The sequence below is a fragment of the Schistocerca piceifrons genome, chromosome 11 (genome assembly GCF_021461385.2).
Source record: "Schistocerca piceifrons isolate TAMUIC-IGC-003096 chromosome 11, iqSchPice1.1, whole genome shotgun sequence".
Taxonomy (NCBI): Eukaryota; Metazoa; Arthropoda; class Insecta; order Orthoptera; family Acrididae; genus Schistocerca; species Schistocerca piceifrons.
Genome location: NC_060148.1, coordinates 114510855 through 114534340, shown reverse-complemented (window position 1 = coordinate 114534340; position 23486 = coordinate 114510855). Strand labels below are relative to the sequence as shown.

General features: G+C 39.8%; 1 protein-coding gene across 2 annotated transcripts in view; it reads left to right on the top strand.

Annotated features, from left to right (window-relative positions):
- Positions 1-21160, top strand: part of LOC124720317 (zinc finger protein ZFP2-like) — a 161235-nt gene extending 140075 nt beyond the window's left edge. The window contains exon 9 of one of the 2 annotated variants that reach the window (XM_047245622.1): positions 19254-21160. In XM_047245622.1, the coding sequence (XP_047101578.1) occupies positions 19254-20682 (1429 nt within the window). In that variant the 3' untranslated portion in view covers positions 20683-21160. The remainder of the gene's footprint in view (positions 1-19253) is intronic. The other variant, XM_047245621.1, reaches the window with a different exon arrangement.
- Positions 21161-23486: the final 2326 nt, after the last annotated feature.

Sequence of the window (23486 nt, the reverse complement as noted above, 5' to 3'; positions counted from 1 at the left end):
TTAACCCTTAACTACTATGGTCATTCACAGGAACACAATTACTATGGAGAAGTCTCACAGACCGCATTTTTCTATTTTGTATATCAAACCGGAATTTTGCTGAATATATATAGTTTCTTGACTTCCAGTCATTCATTACACTTCTTAGCGGTGGCTTTTGTAGAAATTGGTTTTTTTTTAAACACTGTGGTATTTTAAACACTTCTACAATTAAAACAAATCGAAATCTGGAGTATATTTTTATTTTATGAGCTACGAAAATAACAGCAAATAGTTAGCTATCTACTCACACACAGATTTTCATCAGAGGGATTATATTACGAATTGGCAATATAACTAGGTGGTAAAAACAGACATGACTTATGATAAATTGTGTGCGAAGTCAGCTTTCAGTTTACGACTCACTTTGCAATGGAGAGCGAATATTCCAGTCCATAAGTCTATGAATGGAGAAACTTTGCCACCATTTTACTTCTAAAATTACATGTAAAAGCTAAATACTTGTTTTCATGTGCCACTGAATCATACTTTAGTCAATTTCCACCTGCAAACACTTCACGCAGACCTTCTTGAAACCCTCCAAACAAATCGGAACACCATGCTGTTGACATGGATACCTTGTTTTCCTCTTCAGACGAGGAGGGCAAAAGGTGCATGTTTTTCGATTTCGGTGTCTGAGGCTCATCTTGCAAGTGAAGCCATGTCTCACATAACACACGTTGCACAGAAGGCCCAGCTTTCCCCGCCATGGAGAAACAGTAGCATGCAATAAAAACGCGGCACGCAAACACTATGGTATGTCTGTGAGACCTCTCAAGGCTAATAATTACGAAACAAAGAGCAGCAACAATGCAAGAATGCTGGCACGTTTAGCTTCCCAGCCAATAGGAAGGTACATGAATGAGACCATATGGCTTTGCAGGGGTGTGAGAAATATCTCGACACAAAAATTAGTAGTGGTCTGAGAGACGGTTGATAGTGGTTAAGGGTTAATAGCATCTTGAAAGTAGTTCTGTGATTAAATTTTTCTATACTTTCCTCATATTTCATTTATATTCTGGTATGGAACACATGTTTTTATGAAGATTTGATTCTATGGGGTGAACTTCAAAGTACTTTTCCAATTCCTAATGGAAAGAAACATTTAATTTGATTATTTAATTCATCATGTTATAGTTTGAATATTTATCTGTTTCTACAAATTATCATCATTTCAGCCAGTGCAGTTTTGTAGTTGGTGGAAGTAATTCTGGGTACCCAAATTACCCGAATGTGCCGATTTGTCATTCAGGAAATGTTGGACCTGAATCTCATCTGTCATATCATTTTCAGCACTGTAATGTCTTCCAGTGAAATTGTCTGAAATTATTAATTGAGTGAATGGCATTCAGTGGTCTTCAATCCATGATGCAGACTGTGTGGATCATTATGTCTCATTGAAATTATTGTAGGATAGTGATAGTTTGACAGGAGAGCAGGCAAGTTGTACCAGGGAGAAGGCCTGAACTCTGTGTTTCTTGTCTCCAGTCCTGAATCACCCAACTAAATAGGACCATGAAATTTAACAAAAATACCCCCTTCCCTCTTGAAAACAGAGTTACCCTGACTGCACTGTGAGATGGTGTTTCAGTGCTTGTAATTTGGGCAGAAAGGAATGCTGTCAGTGCTGTGACTGGTGTTTGATTTCAGGGTTGAACTGAAATACCGAGATCTTGTTCCTTGTGACAGTTAAGCCCTAAAACTTGTTCTTTTTGTTTGCCTAATGCCAAAACTTTCAGTTGAAATGTTACAAACAGTGCTTGGAGAAATTAGACCATTGGGTGGTCATCTGACCATGATGTAGAATTCTTCATCCCCTGAGACTGTCTCGTCAGTAATTAACACTCTTTCATTTCTGTCTGTCATTAATTCAAATCACTACTGTTACTGACAGTAAAACTTCCATATCAGTTGCAATTGCTTTTGTCATTCAAGTATGAATTTGCGTAGTTTAGGAATTGGTTCAGAATTAACTTTGATAGATTAAATATCTTTCATGTACAAGATCTAAACTTATACTTGTTGGTAGCAGCAAGTGGGAATTCCTTTAGAAAAAGCTGATGATCACAGATTCAGCATCCCAGTAGGCATAGTGACAGCTTATATGTGATTAGAGTTGAGGCAGGTGAGAGAATGTTGCAAATGCAATAGTGTGAACAGCAGTTGCACTAATTCAGGAGACCTCACTTTTGGTATTATCCCTGTATATTGTTTTAGTGTTCTTTATATTTAATATACAGTGTATACTGTGACTTAAGAAACTCTGTGATACCATCTTTACATCAAAAGAGAAGAAATTGTCTCCATGGTTGACTACTCAGATAGTTACATATTATCATATTATTTTAGAACTTGAGTAATCATTAACTTGACTGAAGCCACTGTTTGTCTGTCATGCAATTGACAAAGTAACCTAGTTTAGTTTTGGGAAACTACACGATTGCTTATATATCCATTTTATTGAATGTATAAATCCTTCTAGGTCTTGTAGGTTGATGATATCAGTTGTCAAATAAATATGATGTTTGTTGATCCAAGAGTCTATGTCATCATCCTGAAAGTCATCAGGTCTGTATGTCACCAGCAAGTATAACACGGAACTATTATGGGTGATTTTCCAAGCTGTGTCTTCCAAGAAATTTTGAGACACAGCTTTTAAAATGTGTTTGTTTTTCATGCTTCTTGTCTTCCACTGATGAAGCTGTAATATTTGATTTATTGCAGATTGTTCAGATTTCCTAACTATTACTGAGGCAATACATAGCTGATAGAATGAGGCTCTTGTCAGATTTTCATCCTTTTTTTTTTTTTTTGCAGGCAAGTCAGGTGGTACCGTCACTTGTTTAATATGTCAAACATGTTTCACATTCTGATCAGATTCTTTTTCAGCGGACTTAAATTCATTGCCTGCTCTTTCCCACTTCCCAGCTACACTGGTAACCACTTATGGTTTTCAATGAATCAGAGATCAGTCATCAGCTATTAAATCATTGGGTGTACATGTAAGAAGTCACTAGCATAAATATCATAGCATAGCTGAAGTTCCAGGTTCAGGTTTTACAGTTGGCTTTGGACAAGAGATCTGCAGTCAATAATACATATTCTTTTTACAGGAAGATTAGTGCTTGCTTCCGTAGTCTTCTAAGATGTTTTAATAGAATGTATAGTATCTTTGTGAGAATGAATATATTTGATCCACTGCCTGGTTCATAGGGCTAATAGGATGTCTGTAAACAAGGGGTATCATAGTGAGCTTTAGGTGGAATAATAAGAATGAGTACTGAAGAAAAACACTTGGTAATAAGTATTACTGGTAGTTAGGAGCATTTGAGGCATCAGTCTCAGCGTGATTGAACTAGATTTGCTGAGGGATTCTGAGCTCTGGTGTGTAGACTATTTGTCCTCTGCTATTTGTGGAAACAATGTTATTTTCAATTATTTATTTGAAGATACCCTGAGTGGAAGGGATTTAACAGCTAAAGTACCACCACTAGTCAGGTTAGTGTAATGATGAATGCTTCTGACAGGCAGTAAAGGAGTGTAGTAATAGTAGTAGTAGTAGTTGTTGTTGTTATTATTCTATGATACAGTTGTCTATTCTAGTTTATACTTTGCAAGCCTCTTCTTCTTCGAATAACTGCTGCAAGTTACATACATATTAACATGTTTATTATATTCATCCCTTTGTCTCAGTCTACCATTTTTACCCCCACATTTCCCTCCAATACAAAATGACAATTTCTTGATGCCTGAGAATGTGTCCTATCAACTGATCTCTTGTTTTAGCCATTTGTCCAATAAATTTCATTTCTCCCCAATATGATTCAGTAACTCATCACTAGTTACAGAATCTACCTCTCTAATCTTCATCATTCTTCTATAGCACCACATTTTAAAATCTTCTAATCTCTTCTTGCCTGAACTGCTTATTGTCAACAATTAACTCTGATATGAAGCTACACTCCAAACAAATACATTCAGGAAAGATTGCACAACACTTAACTTTTTGTGAACATTAAAAAATTCCTCTTATTTAGAAATTCTATCCATACTGTAGCCATTCTGCATAACTGATAATTCAGTAATATTTACACCTAGCAGCACCTACTTTCTTTGAAATTGGAATTATGGTATTCTTGTTGAAGTCTGAGGGCATATTATGTGTTTCATCCATCTTGCTGACCAAGTGGAATAGGTTTCTCGTGAGTTGATCCTCAGTAATCCTCATGGAATATATCTGCTCCAGCCTTGTTTTGATCGGTACTGTATCTCCCATCACATCTTCATCTGCATTCTGTTATCTTTTTATAACATTTTCTTCAAGTTAGTTTTCCACACAAACTACCTCTATATATTCCTTCCATATCTCAGGTTTCCATTATTTGTTTTGTAATGCCTTTTGTCTGAATTCTTGGTATTTGTACAATTGAGTAATTTTTCTCCAAATAGCTCTGTAATTTTTCTGTAGGCAGTATATCTCTCTCCCCTAGTTATGTAAACTTCTACAGCCTTGCATTTGTCCTCCAGCTATCCATGTGCATCCAATTCACACTTTCTGTGAATCTCATTTTTAGACACTCCTAATGCTTTGCCCCTACTTTGTTTGCTGAATTTTTATATTTTCTCTTTTTGTAAGTTAAATTCAGTATCTCCTGTGCCATCCAAGGGTTTCAGTTAGACATATTTGATCATAAGTTGCCTTCACTATTTCATTTCCCTAAGTTACCCATTCTTCTTTCACTGTTTTAGTCAAATGTAGCCCAGTGCTTCCTTTCAGTTATTTCTGGTTTCAACTTACCCCCATCCCATATCCTACCTCTTTGCAGTCCCTTGTAGATGTCCTGCAGTTTAAAGTTCTGTATGAGCATTGTATAATCTGAAACCTTCCAATGTCTCCAAAGCTCTTCCACATTGCAGCTTTCTTACATAATTCTTAACTCAAGTGTTAACAATGATTAAATTATGCTCTGTGTGAAATTCTATCAGGTAGATTCCTCTTTCACTTCTTTCCCCCAGTCCATATTATCCTACTATTTCCTCTTTGCTTCATTTTCCTACTATTGAATCCTAGTCTTCTATCATAATTCAGTTTTCCTCTCACTTAACTACCCAGATGATTTCTTTTTTCTCATTGTTTTTTCAGTCTCTTTATCTTCTACAGAGCTATTTGGCATTTAAACTTTACTGTTGTAGTGGACGTTGAATTTGTGTTGTATTGTGTTTATGATGCTGCTTTCATTATGGTGATCATAGGAGCTTATCTGCATTGCTGTCATTATCATTCATTATTAGATCTACTTCTGCACTATCCTATTTGATTCTGCATTTGTAAGCATGTGCTTACTTGACCCACAGTTCTGCTCTTCTTGCCACAGCAGTTCACTAATCCCCACAGTATCTAACTGCAACCTGTATATTTCTCTTTTTAAGTTCTCTAACCTACACTATGTGATCAAAGGTACCCGGGCACCCACCTGAAAAAGACTTAAAAGTTCGTGGCGCCCTCCATCAGTAATGCTGGAATTCAATATGGTGTTGGCCCACCCCTACCCTTGTGACAGCTTCCACTCTCACAGGCATACATTCAGTCAGGTGTTGGAAGGTTTCTTTGGGAATGGCAGCCCATTCTTCATGGAGTGCTGCACCGAGCAGAGGTATCAATGTCGGTCAGTGAGGCCTGCCATGAAGTCGGTGTTCCAAAACATCCCAAAGGCATTCTATAGGATTCAGTTGAGGACTATGTGCTGGCCAGTCCATAACAGGGATGTTATTATCATGTAACCACTCTGCCACAGACCGTGCATTATGAACAACTGCTCGATCATGTTGAAAGATGCAATCGCCATCCCCGAATTGCTCTTCAACAGTGGGAAGCAAGAAGGTGCTTAAAACATCAATGTAGGCCTGTGCAGTGATAGTGCCATGCAAAACAAGGGGCCCAAGCCCCCTCCATGAAAAAAAACGACCACACCATAACACCACCACCTCTGAATTTTGCTGTTGGCACTACACATGGTGGCAGATTATGTTCACTGGGCATCCACCATATGCACATCCTGCCATTGGATCGCCGCATTGTGTACCTTGATTTTCACTTCACACAATGTTTTCCCACTGTTCAATCATCACCGGCCACAGTGGCCTTGCGGTTCTAGGCACTTCAGTCCGGAACTGCGGGACTGCTACGGTCGCAGGTTCGAATCCTGCCTCGGGCATGGATGTTTGTGATGTCCTTAGGTTAGTTGGGTTTAAGTAGTTCTAAGTTCTAGGGGACTGATGACCTCAGCAGTTAAGTCCCATAGTGCTCAGAGCCATTTGAACCATTTTTTGTTCAATCATCCAATGTTTACACTCCTTACACCAAGTGAGGTGTCATTTGGCATTTACTGCGTTATGTGTGGCTTATGAGCAGCCGCTTGACCATGAAATCCAAGTTTTCTCACCACCCACCTAACTGTTATTGTACTTGCAGTGGATCCTGATGCAGTTTGTAATTCCTGTGTGATGGTGTGTATATTACACATGACGACCCTTTTCAACTGTCAGCGGTATTTGTCAGTCAACAGATGAGGTGAACCTGTGTGCTTTTGTGCTGTACATGTCCCTTCACATTTCCACTTCACTATCACAGTGGAAACTGTGGACCTAGGGATGTTTAGGAGTGTGGAAATCTCGTGTACAGGTGTTTGATACAGGTGACACCCAATCAGCTGACCATGTTCAAATTCCATGAGTTCCATCTGCTCTCTCATGATGTCTGATGACCAGTGAGGTCGCTGATATTGAGTACCTGGCAGTAGGTGGTAGCACAATGCACCTCATATGAAAAACGTATGATACTTTTGATCATATAGTGTATCTACCTAATTAAGGGATCTAAGAGATCATGTTGTGACCTCTTACAATTCCAGTCTTGTTTATCTTGTTGACGGTATCCTTATGAGTATTTGCCACCCTGGGATCTGAATGTGGGGCTATTTTACTTCCAGAATACTTTACCCAACAGTATGCCATCATCATTTAAAGACACTCAAGAGCAGCAAGCCTTCAAGAAAAATAATAGGTGCAGTTTCTACTAGCTTTCAGCCATTTCCAGTACCAACACAGCAGGGTTGTGTTGGCTAATGTTATGACAGCAGATTGGTCAACCATCTGTTCATTGTCCCTGTAACTACAGAAAGTTTGCTGCCTGCCTTAAAAAAATTATATTTGCCTGATCTCTCCACGGATACTCCTTCATTGTGTTTGCACCAACATTACAGCTGTCCATATCATTGAGGCATTCAACCAACTCCACTTCACAAGATCCATGGTTTAGGGGAAGGTTTCACAGTTACTCAGTAGAAGTTGTCAGTTTAATGGTAAAGTGTTCTGTCTTGCAAATCACAATCATTTTATCATCAGCCAGTTTATACCCTTTTGTCATTAGTTCCTTTGCATTTTTTTACAGATTTTTCAAGTGGAAGAGTATGTAACAAGTCTTCATGTTGCATCACAGTCAACAGTCACCTTTATTGTAGCAATTTTTACTATGTGCACCCAATAAACATTTCGTTTTTATTCGTGTATTGTTTTGCAAAATTGCGATGTGGCTTCCAAATATTTGTTCACCACTCAGCTTCATTCCCCCATATTTTATGCTCTCAGGGTGAAGTACTGGCAGTCACTTAAACTATGAATAAAAACCTATAGTTCACTGGAATATAATGTTGGGTAAAATAATCCAGAGGTAAAGTAGTCCCCCACTTGGATCTCTGGGTGAGGACAACTCAGGAATATGATTTCATCAGGAGAAACAAGAGTGGTGTTCTGCAGGTTGGAGAGTGCAATGTTAGATCCCTTAATCAGGCAGGTAGGTTAGGAAATGTAGAAAAGGGAGAAATGGGAAGTCTGAAGTTACATATTGTGGGGATTAGTGGACGATGGTGGCATGGAGAACAGGACTTCTGGTCAGGTAAGCACGCAGTGATAAATGCCGAATCAAATAGGGGTAATGCAGGAGTAGATCTAATAATGAATTAAAAGATAGAAATGCGGATAAGCTACTATTATGACCATAAGGATTGCAGTGTCAGGGACATGAAAGACACAAAGTCAACGCCCACCACAGTAGTGCAAATTTATATTTCAACTGGTTCCACATATGATGAAGAGATAGAAGAAATATATGATGAGATGAAAGACATGAGGGATTGGGATTGGAATTCGATAGTAGGAAGATGATGAGAAGAAAAATAGTAGTGAATATAGACTGTGAGAAGCAAATGTAAGAGGAAGATATCTGGTATAATATTGCCTAGAGAGTATTTTAATCATCGCTAACAGTTGGTTTATGAATCATAGAAGAAGGTTGCATGTGTGGAGACATTGCACAGATTCAGGGTGATCACATAATTGTAATACAGAGACTTCAGAAACAGATTTAAAACTTTAATATGGTTCTTTAGGCCAGATGTGGACTGCGACTATAATTTATTGGTTATGAACTGTAGACTAAAACTAATGAAATAGCAAAAAGCTAGGAAATTAAGAATTTGAAACCTGTACAAGCTGTAAAAACCAGAGTTTCATGAAAGTTCTGAGGGAACTTAGGCAAGGGCTGATTGCATGAGAGGAAAGGAATACAGCAGAAGACAAATGGGTAGCTTTGAGAGATGAAGCAGTGAATGGAACAGAGTATTACATAGATAAAAAGACAAGGCCTACTAGAAATCCTTGTAAGTCAGAGGAGACGTTGAATTTGATTATTGCAAGTAATTAGTGAAAGGAGAAAATATAAAAAAAACGCAGCCAAGAAATCAGTTCAGAGGGAATTGAAACGTCTAAAAAATGAGGTTGACAGAAAGTGAAAAATGGCTGATGAGGTAAGACCAAATAAGAATATAGCCTTCCGAAATGCCTTCACAAAAGAAGACGAAGTAAATATTCCAGAATTCGATTCGAGAACAGGTGCCAACATGAGTAACGTAGAAGTAAATACCCTTGGAGTAGTGAAGCAACTGAAATCGCTTGATAAAAGCAAGTCTTCTGGTCCAGACTGTATACCAGTTAGGGTCCTTTCCGAGTATGCTGATGCATTAGCTCCATACTTAACAATCATATACAATCCTTCGCTCGACGAAACATCCGTACCCAAAGACTGGAAAGTTACACAGGTCACACCAATGTTGAAGAAAGGTAGTAGGAGTAATCCACTAAATTACGGGCCCATATCGTTAATGTCGATATGGGGCAGGATTTTAGAACATAAATTTTGTTCGAACTTCATGAATTACCTCGAAGGAAACGGTCTATTGACACACAGTCAACACGCATTTGGGAAACATCGTTCCTGTGTAATACAACTAGCTCTATATTCACATGAAGTGCTGAGTGCTATTGACAAGGGGTTTCAGTAAGGTTCCGTATTCCTGGATTTCCGGAAGGCTTTTGAGACCGTACCACACAAGCTACTCGTAGTGAAATTGCGTGCTTGTGGAATATCGTCTCAGTTATGTGACTGGATTTGCGATATCATTTCAGAAAGGTCACAGTTCGTAGTAATTGACGGAAAATCATCGAATAAAACACAAGTGATATAAGGCGTTTCCCAAGGTAGTGTTATAGGCCCTTTGCTGTTCCTTATCTATATAAACGATTTGGGAGACAATGTGAGCAGCCGTCTTCAGTTGTTTGCAGATGACGCTGTAAAACGATTTAGAAAAAATATCAGAATGGTGCGAAAAGTGGCAGTTGACCCTAAATAACGAAAAGTGTGAGGTCATCCACATGAGTGCTAAAAGGAACTCGACAAACTTCGGGTACACGACAAATCAATCTAATCTAAAAGCGGTAAATTCAACTACATACCTAGGTATTACAATTACGAACAACTTAAATTATTGGAAAGAACTCACAGAAAATGTCGTGGGGAAGGCAAACCAAAGGCTACGTTTTATTGGCAGGACACTTAGAAAATGTAACAGACCTACTAAGGAGACTGCCTACACTACACTTGTCCATCCTCTTTTAGAATACTGCTGCATGGTGTGGGATCCTTACCAGAGAGGACTGACGGAGTACATCGAAAAAGTTCAAAGAAAGGCGGCACGTTTTGTATTGTCGCGAAATATGGGAGAGAGTGTCACAGAAATGATACAGGATATGGGCTGGAAATCATTAAAAGAAAGGCATTTTTCGTTGCGACGGAATCTTCTCACGAAATTCCAGTCACCAACTTTCTCCTCCGAATGCGAAAATATTTTTTTGATACCGACCTACATAGGGAGGAACGATCACCACGATAAAATAAGGGAAATCAGAGCTCGTACGGAAAGATATAGGTGTTCCTTCTTTTCGCGAGCTATACGAGATTGGAATAATAGAGATTTGTGAAGGTGGTTCGATGAGACCTCTGCCAGGCACTTCAATGTAATTTGCAGAATATCCATGTAGATTTAAATGAAGCATATATCACTAGGGCAAAGGTAGATATGGTATATAGAAAAATTAAAGAGATTTTTGAAGAAAAGAAAAGCAGCTGCATGGATATCAAGAGCTCAGATGGAAAATCAGTACTAAGCAAAGAAATAAAAAATAAAGGTGAAATGAGTTGAGTGCATGTAAGAGCTATATGAAGGAAATTAACCTGACGGCAGTGCTATAGGGGAAGAGGAAGTAGATCAAGATGAGGCAGGAGGTACTACAGCGTGAGAAAAATTTGACAGACCACTGAAAGATCGTAAGTCAAAGCAGCCTTTGGAGTAGGTGACACACTGTGAGAACTACTAACATCCTTGGGAGAGCCAACCATGACAAAACTACTGCATTTTGTAGCAAACAACTTCAAGTTTCACATAAAAGTGTCAAGTGTCATTTTGATTCGATGTGACTACCATTTGTGATGCAGCAAAGATCCCACCAACAATCAATTTCTTTCCACATTCATTGCAGTAAGTTGCGAGTAACTTTTGCAGAGGCAGCGTAGATTCGATTTTTCAGGTTGGCTAATTTGCTTTGTAGGAGGGGAACATACACAAGATCCTTAATGAAACCCCAGAGAAAGATATCCACTGGTCTCAAGTCTGGAAAGTGAAGTGGCTATGGGATTGGCCCTTCACAGCCAATCCAACGACCTGTGAATCGATTATCGAGAAAACCTCGAACTTCTTTGAGGTGATGCACCATACGCTTCCTGTTCGGCAAGGGGACAAAACACAACTATAGGGGTATCAGGGATGTGCTCTGGGGTTGCATGTGGAGTTTCATTGCCCCTTATTCTGCAGTTGTACGTTTGCACAATACCACTGATCTGAAATGTTGACTAATCGCTGAAGATTATTGTATTCAGGAATTTCTTACCGTCCTCTGTCCATTGCATTTTCAACACAGAATTCCTGACGAGCAACCTTATCTATATCACTAATGTGCTGTGCCATTGTGAATCTGTATGGTTTCAAGTGTGTGTAGGCAGTACTCGCCAAACAGTCCTTTGTGGAATGACAGTCTTGCAAGATGCATGTCGCATTCATTTTCGTGGGCTGGAGGCAAAGCTCTCCCTAAACTGTTCGACATAATCATCAACATTATTTATCATACCACAATAAACAACCCGTTTCAACATAGTTTTTTGGCAAGAGTAAATTTTAGGCCTACTTGGAGGCTCTTTGGCGTATTTGGTGCGGCAAGTTGTTGCAGAGTTACTTTCATGAAACCAAAACCCACAGTGAGCACACTCCACACCAGCGAAAGTAGTCGACACAACTATGCACTACGCTGACGCACCTGGTGGCGCAGTAGGGTACAGATGGACTATGTGAATCAGATTCGAGGTTGTTTGCTACTAACTGGCACATCTACAAATTCTGTGTTATCTCGGTTAATTTCTATATCGTTCCAATATTGTAAAGTCATACTTGACTCACCTTGCATAATTAACATATGTACTCAGTTAAGAACTTGCATAATGCTGCAGGTGAAAACTAGTCCACAACATGTCTTATAATTGAAACAAATGGTAGTAGCTTCGTCATAAGTTGCATTGAGAAGTATCTGTTCTGTTTCTTGACAGTGACTAGTTTTGGACAATTGCGTCCATTTTCAGATCATCTGTAACTTTAACAACTACAGGTAATAGCCTATGTACAAAAATGCCCCTTGCAGTGATGATCAAAGTGGCACTATGGCTGGCTCAACTACAGTAAATGTGTTTAGTCGGCCATAGTGCCACTTTGTTCATCAGTGCAGGGGCAGTTTTTGTGCGAGGCCCGACCAGAAAGTAAGTTTCCCTTTTCTTTTAAACCAAAGACAACATAGTTACATGGAAAACTCTATTGGCAACAGGTACAGAAATATTAGCTATTTTTCGATTTAGTCACCAAAAGAATTGAGACAGTTTTCACGTAGGGGGACCAACTTTGTATTCTTGTGTTGTAGAAATTTGCCGCCTGTGAATGGAACCAGCATGTGACAGTCATTTTCAGCTCTTCATCATTGTCAAAATGCTGGCCGAAGGACAGGAATTTCTTGAGGTGCAAGAAAAGATGGAAATCGCTGGGAGCAAGACCAGGAATGTATGCTAGATGATCAAACAGCTCCCAACCAAACTTCTGCTAAACAGTTGCTGTGCATCAAGCCATATGGGAACGAGTATTGTCATGGATCAGCAAAACACCTGCAGTAAGCATTCCATGCGTCTTGTTCTGAATGGCATGTCACAATTTCCACATTGTCTCACAGTAATAGTCAGCATTCCCTGTTTCACCTCTGGGCAGGAAGTCAGTGAGCAGAATGACCTTCCTGGTCCGTAACACAGTGCACATCTCTTTCTGCACAGATACATCTTGACCAGAGATCCATTGTCTTGCCAATGCATTGACTGCTGCTTGGTTTTGGGATCAAGTGAGAAATCCATGACTCATCGCCCATGACGATCCTGTCGAGAAACTCGTCACCACCATCATAATACCACTGCAGAAATGTCAGTGCTGCTCCAGAACATTTCGTTTTGTGCTCGAATGTCATTTCTTTGGCACCTGTCTGGGTCACAATTTGTTGAACAGCAGGTGCTTACTGACAATTTTCTCTAACAGGGATCGCAATGTCAGCGAAAATGGTTGCTGAGCTCCATAATAGTGAAGCGACGATTCTGCAGGATGCCCTGCTGAATTAGCTCAACCAGGTAATTATTGATGATGGACATTAGCCCACTCTGCTTTTCATCTTGGACACTTTGACGACCTTTGGCATAAAGCCAACACCATCAAGGCTCCATATGTTTGCTCATGATGTTCTGCTTATAGACCTGACGATGAATTTCGATCGGTGCTATGTTTTGTGCATTAAGGAACCTTATCACTGACTGAACCTCACAGGCGGTGGGAGAACGAATAAAAGACGCAATTTCTGGGCACTGCTGACGCTGCACTGGCACCAGGTGGGACATGTACAGACAGCAGTTGCTTGTCACGTCATAGATCTGTTGCTCATGAGCATTTTGGAGGCTAATACATCTATTCTAAAGGAAACAACACCGGGAAACTTACTTTCTGGATGCATCTCGTACATAGGCTAACATAGGTATTTATTACATTTATGGATGGTTTGAAAATGGGCTGAGGCGTCCGAAACAAATAACCATCAAGACATAAAGAAGATACTTTTCAATGCAATTTATGATGGAGCTATACCCATTTATTTTAAATATACTTAGATATGTGAATTTCGCATTTTACCTTTTTCTGTTTACATCAGATGATTTATTGCCACTGTATGGTTCATGTTCTATCTCTTAAAACGGCCAGTGCCAATATCTTTACTGCTTAAATCACTCTCTCACAATAGTATTGACTAGTTTCACTATGGAACTGAAAGAAAGAGAGTTTGTACAACTGTAAGGAAGTGCTGCACCCTGAAAGTAAAAAAGAACTTAAAGCCTATTTAACTTCACCTCTGAAAAGACGGTGTCATTTTTAATACAGGCTATTTAACTTCGCCTCTGGAAAGAGGGTGTCATTTTGAATACAGACATCCAATTACACTGAATGTGTCAATGTTGGCTGTGCACCACTCCAACTCTACATGTGTCATATGTTAACTGATAATTAATTATTAACCATTTATTTTCTAGTGTTGTTGTGTCAAATGTCTGTGGTTGACTAAATGTTGTGTACATGAGGGTTGTGACAAGATATGCAGTTGTTAATATACTTCTCAGTTTCAGCCACTGACCTGATGACATGCAGTTTCTAGCCACTGGAGTTAATTTGTGTTGTACAGTTGTATTGCACTGTCAGGCAATCAGATGACAATACATACATCTGGCACAGAACAAAGAAACTCCACCCACACTCAGCGCAAATTATCTCCACTTGGGGCCATGTCTCTGTGTCTCAGGCATTGATGCAGAACTTTCAAAATTATCCCTTAACAGACCACCACAATTCAAATGTTTCAAATGGCTCTGAGCACTATGGGACTCAACTGCTGAGGTCATTAGTCCCCTAGAACTTAGAACTAGTTAAACCTAACTAACCTAAGGACATCACAAACATCCATGCCCGAGGCAGGATTCGAACCTGCGACCGTAGAGGTCTTGCGGTTCCAGACTGCAGCGCCTTTAACCGCACGGCCACTTCGGCCGGCACCACCACAATTGTCAGTGGTTGGTAGCTGAGAGGGGCAAAAAGACCATCTTTTGCTTTTCTCTTAATGATCTACGTACACAGGATTGCCACAAGTTCTAGAAATCAGGGAATTTCAAATGTGTCAGGGAAGTATGAGGAAAATTTGAAAATTTAGTTGTGAGAGTGTGATCATCTTTTCTATGTGCCTGTTTAAGGCTCTGCAATCATCTTCACAGTGAGTTGCTACCTATTCTCATTAATATTGATTCTCAGAGTATTTGAACAAGTTATCTTTTGCTGATTACCACAGTCTCATTTCATCAACATGGTGTCTGTGAAATGTGAACATCTGGGCACTTGTGTGGAGTTCCATGATGGGCCAAAACGTTAGCCATTTCTGTGGGTATGTCTAACGGATTGGCCCTGCCAATCTGAAGCCCGTCATTTCTGCATCTCTCATCTACCAACCACTGTCTGTCAAATATGGTCTCACTGATCTGCCCACAGGCTAGATCTGTTTGTGTGTGGCATAATGCTGTGGATTTTTGTGGTTTATCCTTGGACCCAGGACTCCAGTGTTCCTCAGCAGGAAATCATGGATTTCAGGAATTGTGACTGTCTCACCACATGTACGTTGTACAGCGTGGCGTTTTATAGACATTTTATTTATTCTAGTACTTTTTGGCACTTCAAAAGCAGTTTATATATTAGAAAGTGTGGACGATAAGAAGAAAAAAATGTGTTAGTCACTGGCAGTTTGTATGCTATGTACTTGTGTGTTTCTTGAAAGAAAAACCACACAATACCTGTAAAATAATAGACATAACACAATGGGTAATAACTGACAATAATGAACATAGTAGAACCGACATTTTATTGACAGTCACCTATAGTGGTGTTTTCCACAACTCTTCCTGGCCTTATACACTTCTTTCAAGGGGCCTACTTTTTTCTGAGGTTATTTTTGAAATCAGTGAAGGCATTTCAAATCTGTATTACAGTTCCAACGAAATGCATATGTCTGTCGCCAAATGTGTTTCGTTTTATTGAAATAAAATAACATCAGTGGTCTTAATCATACATGTATACCATTTGGCGGTACACCTCCATCTAAAAACAGTCCTTTACAAAAGATGTCCTTGTTAGTACTTAAGATTGTTGCTCACACATTTAAAAATATAGAAATCCTTACATTTTTGTCAACTTATGTCTTTACTTACCCTTGAGATCTCAAAATTTGCCAGGGAAAAATGCTAAAACTTGTCTGGACATCAGGAATATATCAGGGAATTTCACTTGGGGAAACTTGTGGCAACCCTGATATGAGAGAGCTGTATTATAGCTGCTCTCGCAAGATTTGTTTAGTCCTTGCTGTGGCAAGCATTCGAACTCCCTATGCTGTTGCATGTTGTTCTTGGATTGTTGGGTTGTGACCAATTGAGTGATGTATACATGCAGTTCTTTTTAAGAGTGAATTCTGTAAAATTACTGGTAAATGTCATATTCCTCCCTGGACTGCGGAATTTTATTCAAATCTGTGTCATTCAGAGTAGTGATCTGAGCTCCCACAAGGAAGAATGATGAAACACTGCTACAGTCTAACAACACACAGTTTTAAATTTCTTTGCACTTGAACCTGTATAGATAAAGGGCTATGGGAAAACGAACAGAACCATTTAAAGAAAGTAAGTGATTCAGTCTATGTCACTCTTTAATATTTGGCAGAAATCAACAAAACCTATAACCAACACTCTCATTTGTCCATATACACTGATGCACCAAAGAAACTGGTATACACATGCTTATTCAAATACAGAGATATGTAAACAGGCAGAATATGACACTGCAGTCAGCAATGCCTGTATAAGACAACAAGGGTCTGGTGGAGTTGAGAGATTGCTGACTGCTGCTACAGTGGCAGGTTATAAAGATTTAATTGAGTTTGAAAGTGGTGTTATAGTCAGTGCATAAGCAATGGGGCACATCATATCCGAGGTAGCAATGAAGTGGGGATTTTCCCATGTTACCATTTCAGAAATGTACTGTGGATATCAGGAATCCAGTAATACATCAAATCTTTGACATCACTGCAGCCATTGAAATATCCTGCAAGAACGGGACCAACATCGACTGACGAGAATCATTCAGCATGACAGAAGTGCAACCCTTCTGCAAACTGCTGCAGATTTCAATGCTGGGCCACCAACAAGTGTCAGCATGTAAATCATTCAACGAAATGTCAGTAAGGGCTTTCGTAGCCAAAGGCCCAATGGTGTACCCTCGATGACTACATGATACAAAAGTTTTTCGCCTCGCCTCGCCTGGGCCTGTCAATACCGACATTGGACTGTTGAAGACTGTATGTTGCCTACTGAGACGAGTCTCATTTCAAATTGTATCAAGCGAATGGACATTTACAGATATGGAGACAGCCTCATGAACCAATGGACCCTGCGTGTCAGCAGGGGAATGTTCAAGCTGGTGGAGGCTCTGTAATAGTGTGGTGTGTGTGCATTTGGAGTGATATGGATCCCCTGATATGTTTAGCTATTACAGGTGACACGTATGGAACCATTATCTCTGATCACCTGAATCTGTTCATGTCCATTGTGCATTCAGACAGATGTGGGCAATTGCAACAGAACAATGCAACACACCAAACATCCAGAATATCTACAGAGTGGCTCCTAGAACACTCTTCTGAGTTTAAACACTTCCACTGGCCACCAAACTCCCCAGACATGAACATTACTGAGCATACCTGGGATCCCTTGCAATGTGTTGTACAGAAGAGATCTCCATCGCCTCATACTCGTGTGGTTTTGTAGACAGTCATGCAGAATTCATGGTGTTAGTTCCCTCCAGCATCACTTCGGACGTTAGTCAAGTCCATGCCACATCGTATTGCACCACTTCTGCTAGCTTGAGGGAGCTTTTACATGATATTAGGCAGGTGTACCAGTTTCTTTGGCCCTTCAGTGTAACTGATAATCCTTGTTTACACATATCTGTACTGCACATTTACTGGCTCAAATATCTTTAGTTATTCACTCCATGTTTTCAGTATTTCCTCTTTGCAGCCAGTGAATGGGTCCTCCTCAGAATCTGCAGATCTATGAGGCATATTCATAGAATTAGCAATAGAGACTCCATTGGCGTTTTTCTGTATGCACCTCTGAGTCAAAGGGGTATTCCCCTCTGTATTCTTCCTAAGATTGTTACTGGCTCTCTTTGTCTGAGTTTATATCCCCAGATACTGGCTCCAAGCGAGACTAAAGTCGTCAGGATATCAACATGTTACTGTCTCACTGTGTCACATTGTGTTATTTACTAAACTGTGGCAATACTGGCAATCTTGCACATCATTCCTGGTTTTTTATTACATGTGGTTTAGTGTGATAGTCATCGTGTATGTATTATACAATTTTCCTTTCAGGTGTATGCAAATTTTCGATTGACTCCCACATGCAGCTTGTCGCAAAAGCACTGGCACTGCACCATATTGTTTCCTATCTGTGCTCTGGAAACTGCTCTAACAAAAACCAGCTCATTGTCTGTCTATACCACAATGCTTGTTAGCTGTTGACAAGTTTCCAGTATTTAGGAAGGGATTTTATAAATATGTCCCAATAAATAGGACACACATGAATCTGTGTGAGTACTGCTTGGTTATGCTTCATTTCCACTTTTCTCGAATTTGGACTTGCTTCTTAAATTCTGCTACAGTTCATTCAAAGCTTTGATTATGGGTTCCTCCAGTCTTTCTTGTTTTGAGCTGATCTGTGCTGTCCAACTTCCGAGGCATTATCTCCAGATACCTTGAAATCATGTAAGTGCATCTGGGAAGGCTTGAAGGCTATTCCCCTCATCTATTCCCTTGCACTGTCATTGTTTTGTACTGATATATTGAATTGCATTCAGCAGCACATGGTTAAACATCCCAATTTTAATGTCTCGAATAATTTTTACAAAATTACCACAACTCACTATTTCTCAGTTACCATGAGCAACAAAACTAAGATGTGACCAAAGTATCAATGGAGCAACATACCATCATTTAATGACAAACCATACATGTTAGCTGTAGCACAGTAATTGAGTGCAGTGGGATATTAATGAGTAACACTCAAAGAACACCATAAGACTAGTACTGAATAGTAGAACAATTCTACTTTGAATTAGTACATACTCTACCCATGGGCATATTGCTGCCAATTTGAACATAAAAGACTAAATACATGACTGTATAGCATGGACTCACTGTCACTAATTCCTGCACAACATAGAAACGCAATTCATGTACAGAATGTTATAACACATATTACAGTTAACTTGACTACATGCCTTACTTTCATTGAGAATTTCATAGAGCAGCTTTTGTATATCGAGCCGAAATCCAATGCAGTTCTAAACAGCACAAGCTTTGAAATAACTGAGGATCTGGCTACAAACGAAATATACTGAGCCTATAAACAATAAGAGAATGTGAATGTTTGTATACATATTTTTGAAAGATTTTCCCATTGTAATTAAGAATTTGTTGGGTGATGAAATTATATTTATCTGAGTCTAGCAAATTTTATATTGACTACCCTTCTCATCATGTTTCAGGATGATTAAAACGACTAGTGAGACTGGTAGCATTGCATTTGAAGAAACACATCTGCAGGGAGTGACTGGTGATAAGCTGGACTTTGCTGCAGGGAAATCATCAAATTTGCAGAACAGTGCATTATCCAATAGAAGTAGTAACTGCTTAAAGGAAAAAGAAATTCAAGACTTCACATGCAGTTCATGCAGCGAAACTTTTTCATCAAAATACAATCTCATAATGCATGTGTTCATTCACATTGATGGTGTTCAGCCACCTGCACATATCTGTATGAGGTGTGGTGATGTTTTTCTCACCCATGAGAGCCTTAGCGAGCATTCAGTGGTGCAGAGAGAAATTAGTCAAGGAGAATATAATCAGTGTACTACACATTCTAATGAATGTGCTAGTTTCCACCCCTGCAAAGTAATGTGTTCTGGCAAGAGGGCTCTCAAGTGTGATAATTCTAACAGATCCTTTATTACTGCTGATAGTCTCAGACCAGACAGATCTGGTGTTTGTGGGGAATCATTTAGTCATTCTGGTGGTCTGAAGAGTTACTCAAAAGCAAAAGTATGTGCTAGCGAAAGGCGACATAAGTGTGAGGTATGTGGGAAAGGCTTCTCTCACGCTGGCGATCTAAGAAGACATGCATTTCTACATACTGGTGAGAGACCCCACGAATGTGGCGTGTGCGGAAAATCGTTCACTATGGCGTATCATCTGAAGCTGCACTCATTTCTGCATACTGGCGAGAGACCACATAGATGTGACGTGTGTGGGAAATCGTATACAGACTCAGGTCATCTTAGGAGGCATGTTTTAACACATACTGGCGAAAAACCACACAAATGTTTAGTCTGCGGAAAATCATTCACAGAGTCTGGTACACTCAAGAAACATATCTTAATACACACTGGAGAAAGACCACACAAATGTGACGTATGTGGTGAATCCTTCAGTCAGTCTGGTCATCTTAAAACTCATTCTATAATACATACTGGCGAGAGGACACACAAATGTTCCACGTGTGGGAAATCTTTTACTCTGTCACGGCATCTCAAGAGACATACATTAACACATACTGGCGAGAGACCGCACAAATGTAACGTTTGTGGGAAATGCTTTGCGGATTCTGGTAGTCTGAAGGCACATTCATTAATACATATTGGCCGTATATTACACAAATGTGACGTTTGCGGGAAAGCGTTTACTCGCTCAAATAACCTTAAGATGCATTCTCTAATACATACTGGTAAGAGACCCCACAAATGTGTAGTCTGTGGGAAATCTTTTACTCAGGCTGGTAACCTAAAGGCACATTCACTTATACACTCTGGTGAGAGACCCTACAAATGTGATGTCTGCGGGAAATCATATACTCAGTCTAGTGGTCTCAAGACTCATGCTGCAACACATATTGGTCAACCTACACGAATCCAGTCATAGAGATGATAATCGATTAGCTCAACAGAAACACTTTCGTTCATTCAGGAGAAAAATCTCATAATTTATATTACTGGCCACCATGAACTATCTTACTAGATGTTCAGTGATGTGTGCTGGAGGCAGAAGACAGAAATATGGTTATTAGCTATAGTGATAGATTTCTCACAGATGTTACTAGGCTTCTATATGAGTACATATCTGAGAAAATTAAACAGTTTAATTATGAGACCAAATCCTTTGGTGAGACTAGTAAATCGTTTGGCAATGTATCTGTGATTTGTGTTGGTGGATCATACAACTGGTTGTCACAAAATACATTTTACTGTCTGCAAGTGTTGGATCACAGTGTATGGAAGAAGTTGTAATAGATGTGCAAGTATAATGTCATGTGTGGAAATATATACCACTAATTGAAAAAGAAAATTTGTAACTAGAGTTATCAAAATGTGCTGTGTGTTAAATCTGATGGAAAGTAGCCCCATACAAGAAAGCATTTATGCAACAAATAATTTTTACGTATGTTAATTTCTCTATAACAAAATTCTTAATATCCCCTGTGAATTACGTTTGAGCAAAGTACACCTTGAATATTGCTAGTGTGCCATATTTTACTTCCAAGTAGGACAGTTTCACTTCTATTGGCAACTATCATATGTTATGATTTGAGGTATTTTTCTAAAAATCTCGTATTGGCATTCATTATGAACCACATCATAAGCTTTTCAACATAATTGTTTGGATGTCATGAGATTTATTTGGTAGCTTCACGAAAATAATTTGTGAGACTGAGTGCTTAATTGATGGCTGAGTGCACATTACCCACATGTTAGAAGTATAATATTTATGTAATACACATGCATGTGCATATATTGTATCACTATCTAGTTTTAGTATAACAACAATGAAGAAGTCACCATGGAGTTTTGTAGTAGTAGCTGCTGGTCAATAAAAACGATGTGGTAACACATGGGTCAGACTAACATTTACACAGAAGGATTGCAAGACAGGCTAGCCATATTCAGCAGAAAACTTCACTACACAGCAGTAACAATTGTAGTGAATCGGCGAATGTCATCACACAAGGGCAAGACTCTTGTTGCCTGCTGTATGACTGTGTGTGGTGTTTTAGTGCAGCAAATGTGCTGCGGAGAGATATTAATAGGGCTTTGACATGGAATGCTTCAGAGTCTAGCAACACCACCATGATGCTAGACGATGAGACAACTGGTCACTGATAGCTACTGCCAGTGATTTGAGACTGGATCAGGCCTGCACTGCGTCTCCATGCATGTCTTGATGCCACAGTCCTGCTGACCTGCTGCCTGACGTGTGCCAGAGTGCAATGGGTTACATCCAGTGCATGATAATCTTCCCTTAACCCTGTGGTGGATGCAAACCTCACCTGAGTTCAGGTGTTCACAACTGCAAAATGCAGCTGCAGCAAAACATGGAGTGTGCCACAGATGCCAAGACCATGGCCCATTGTAGGCTGTCCATCACTCAGCTTGACACCAGCATCTCAGGGTACAAGGAGGCACATGCAAGCCTTCACCAGACTGGGGCATGTCTGTGTACAGAGTGCTGCAAATTGCACTTCAGAACTGCAAATATGGACCACCATCATCTGTATAATGGAATGATGACAATGAAAATTTGTGCCAGACCACGACTTGAAACTGAATTTACCATTTATCATAAGCAGTTACCATTCGGCTATTTGAGCACAATTCACATCCAGACATGAACTACCACATTTCATCAACCATGCATCTAAATCCTGTGCTTGTACTGTCATTATGTATATTCTTATAAATTTTACTTGAAAGTCTGCCTATAAATACAATATTGTAGTGCTTGTGATATTCTGAATTATGAAGGGAAGTTCCCTTGGACATGCATGCACTCTACAGAGCAGTGCCAGGACATCTGTCATCACCATCAGTGAATAGTGGAGGGTGTACCATCCACTGCAGCATGACATTCAAACCACAGCCTGTGGTATCTTCATTATATTGAGTGAGACTGCTCATTATGTTCTGGTGATAAAAAGGGGCAAGAGTTTCTTTTGCGAGGCTGGAAAAACTGGTAGATATCCCTTAGCTTAAGAGTTACTTATAGATCAATGCTTAGAGATGGTGTGTTGCATGCAGTGCAATTTACTTGGGCATTTAGCCCTTTATACTGGATCTGTGGCAGCTGTTTGTTTCAGGTGTCGCCAATCTGTACATACGGCAAGGCAGTGTAGGGAGTCCAGGTGGCTCATAATTATAGATGGGAAGATAAGTTTGTAATACTGCCAGCAGCTCAGCAGCGTCATTCTATTGCCTTGCAAGCATAGGTAGTCATCAGATGATGAACTCCACTGGAGCAAGTAGCATGAGCCCATTGCCACTCTGCAACCATTATTTGCACTTGTTTGAAAGGTACCAGTGAGTGCCTTATGTGCAACTGGTGGTGTTGTTTCGTCATTTCTGTAAATAGTTTACTTCACAGTTCATTTCGTTTCGTTGTTTTCAATGTGTGTTTGCTTCTGTTTCGTTTTAAACAACATCAAGTTCAGGGTGTATTGACAGCCCAACATGCAAATGGAAACAGAGGAAGAGTTCTGTAGCCCGCATCTCGTGGTCGTGCGGTAGCGTTCTCGCTTCCCACGCCCGGGTTCCCGGGTTCGATTCCCGGCGGGGTCAGGGATTTTCTCTACCTCGTGATGGCTGGGTGTTGTGTGCTGTCCTTAGGTTAGTTAGGTTTAAGTAGTTCTAAGTTCTAGGGGACTTATGACCACAGCAGTTGAGTCCCATAGTGCT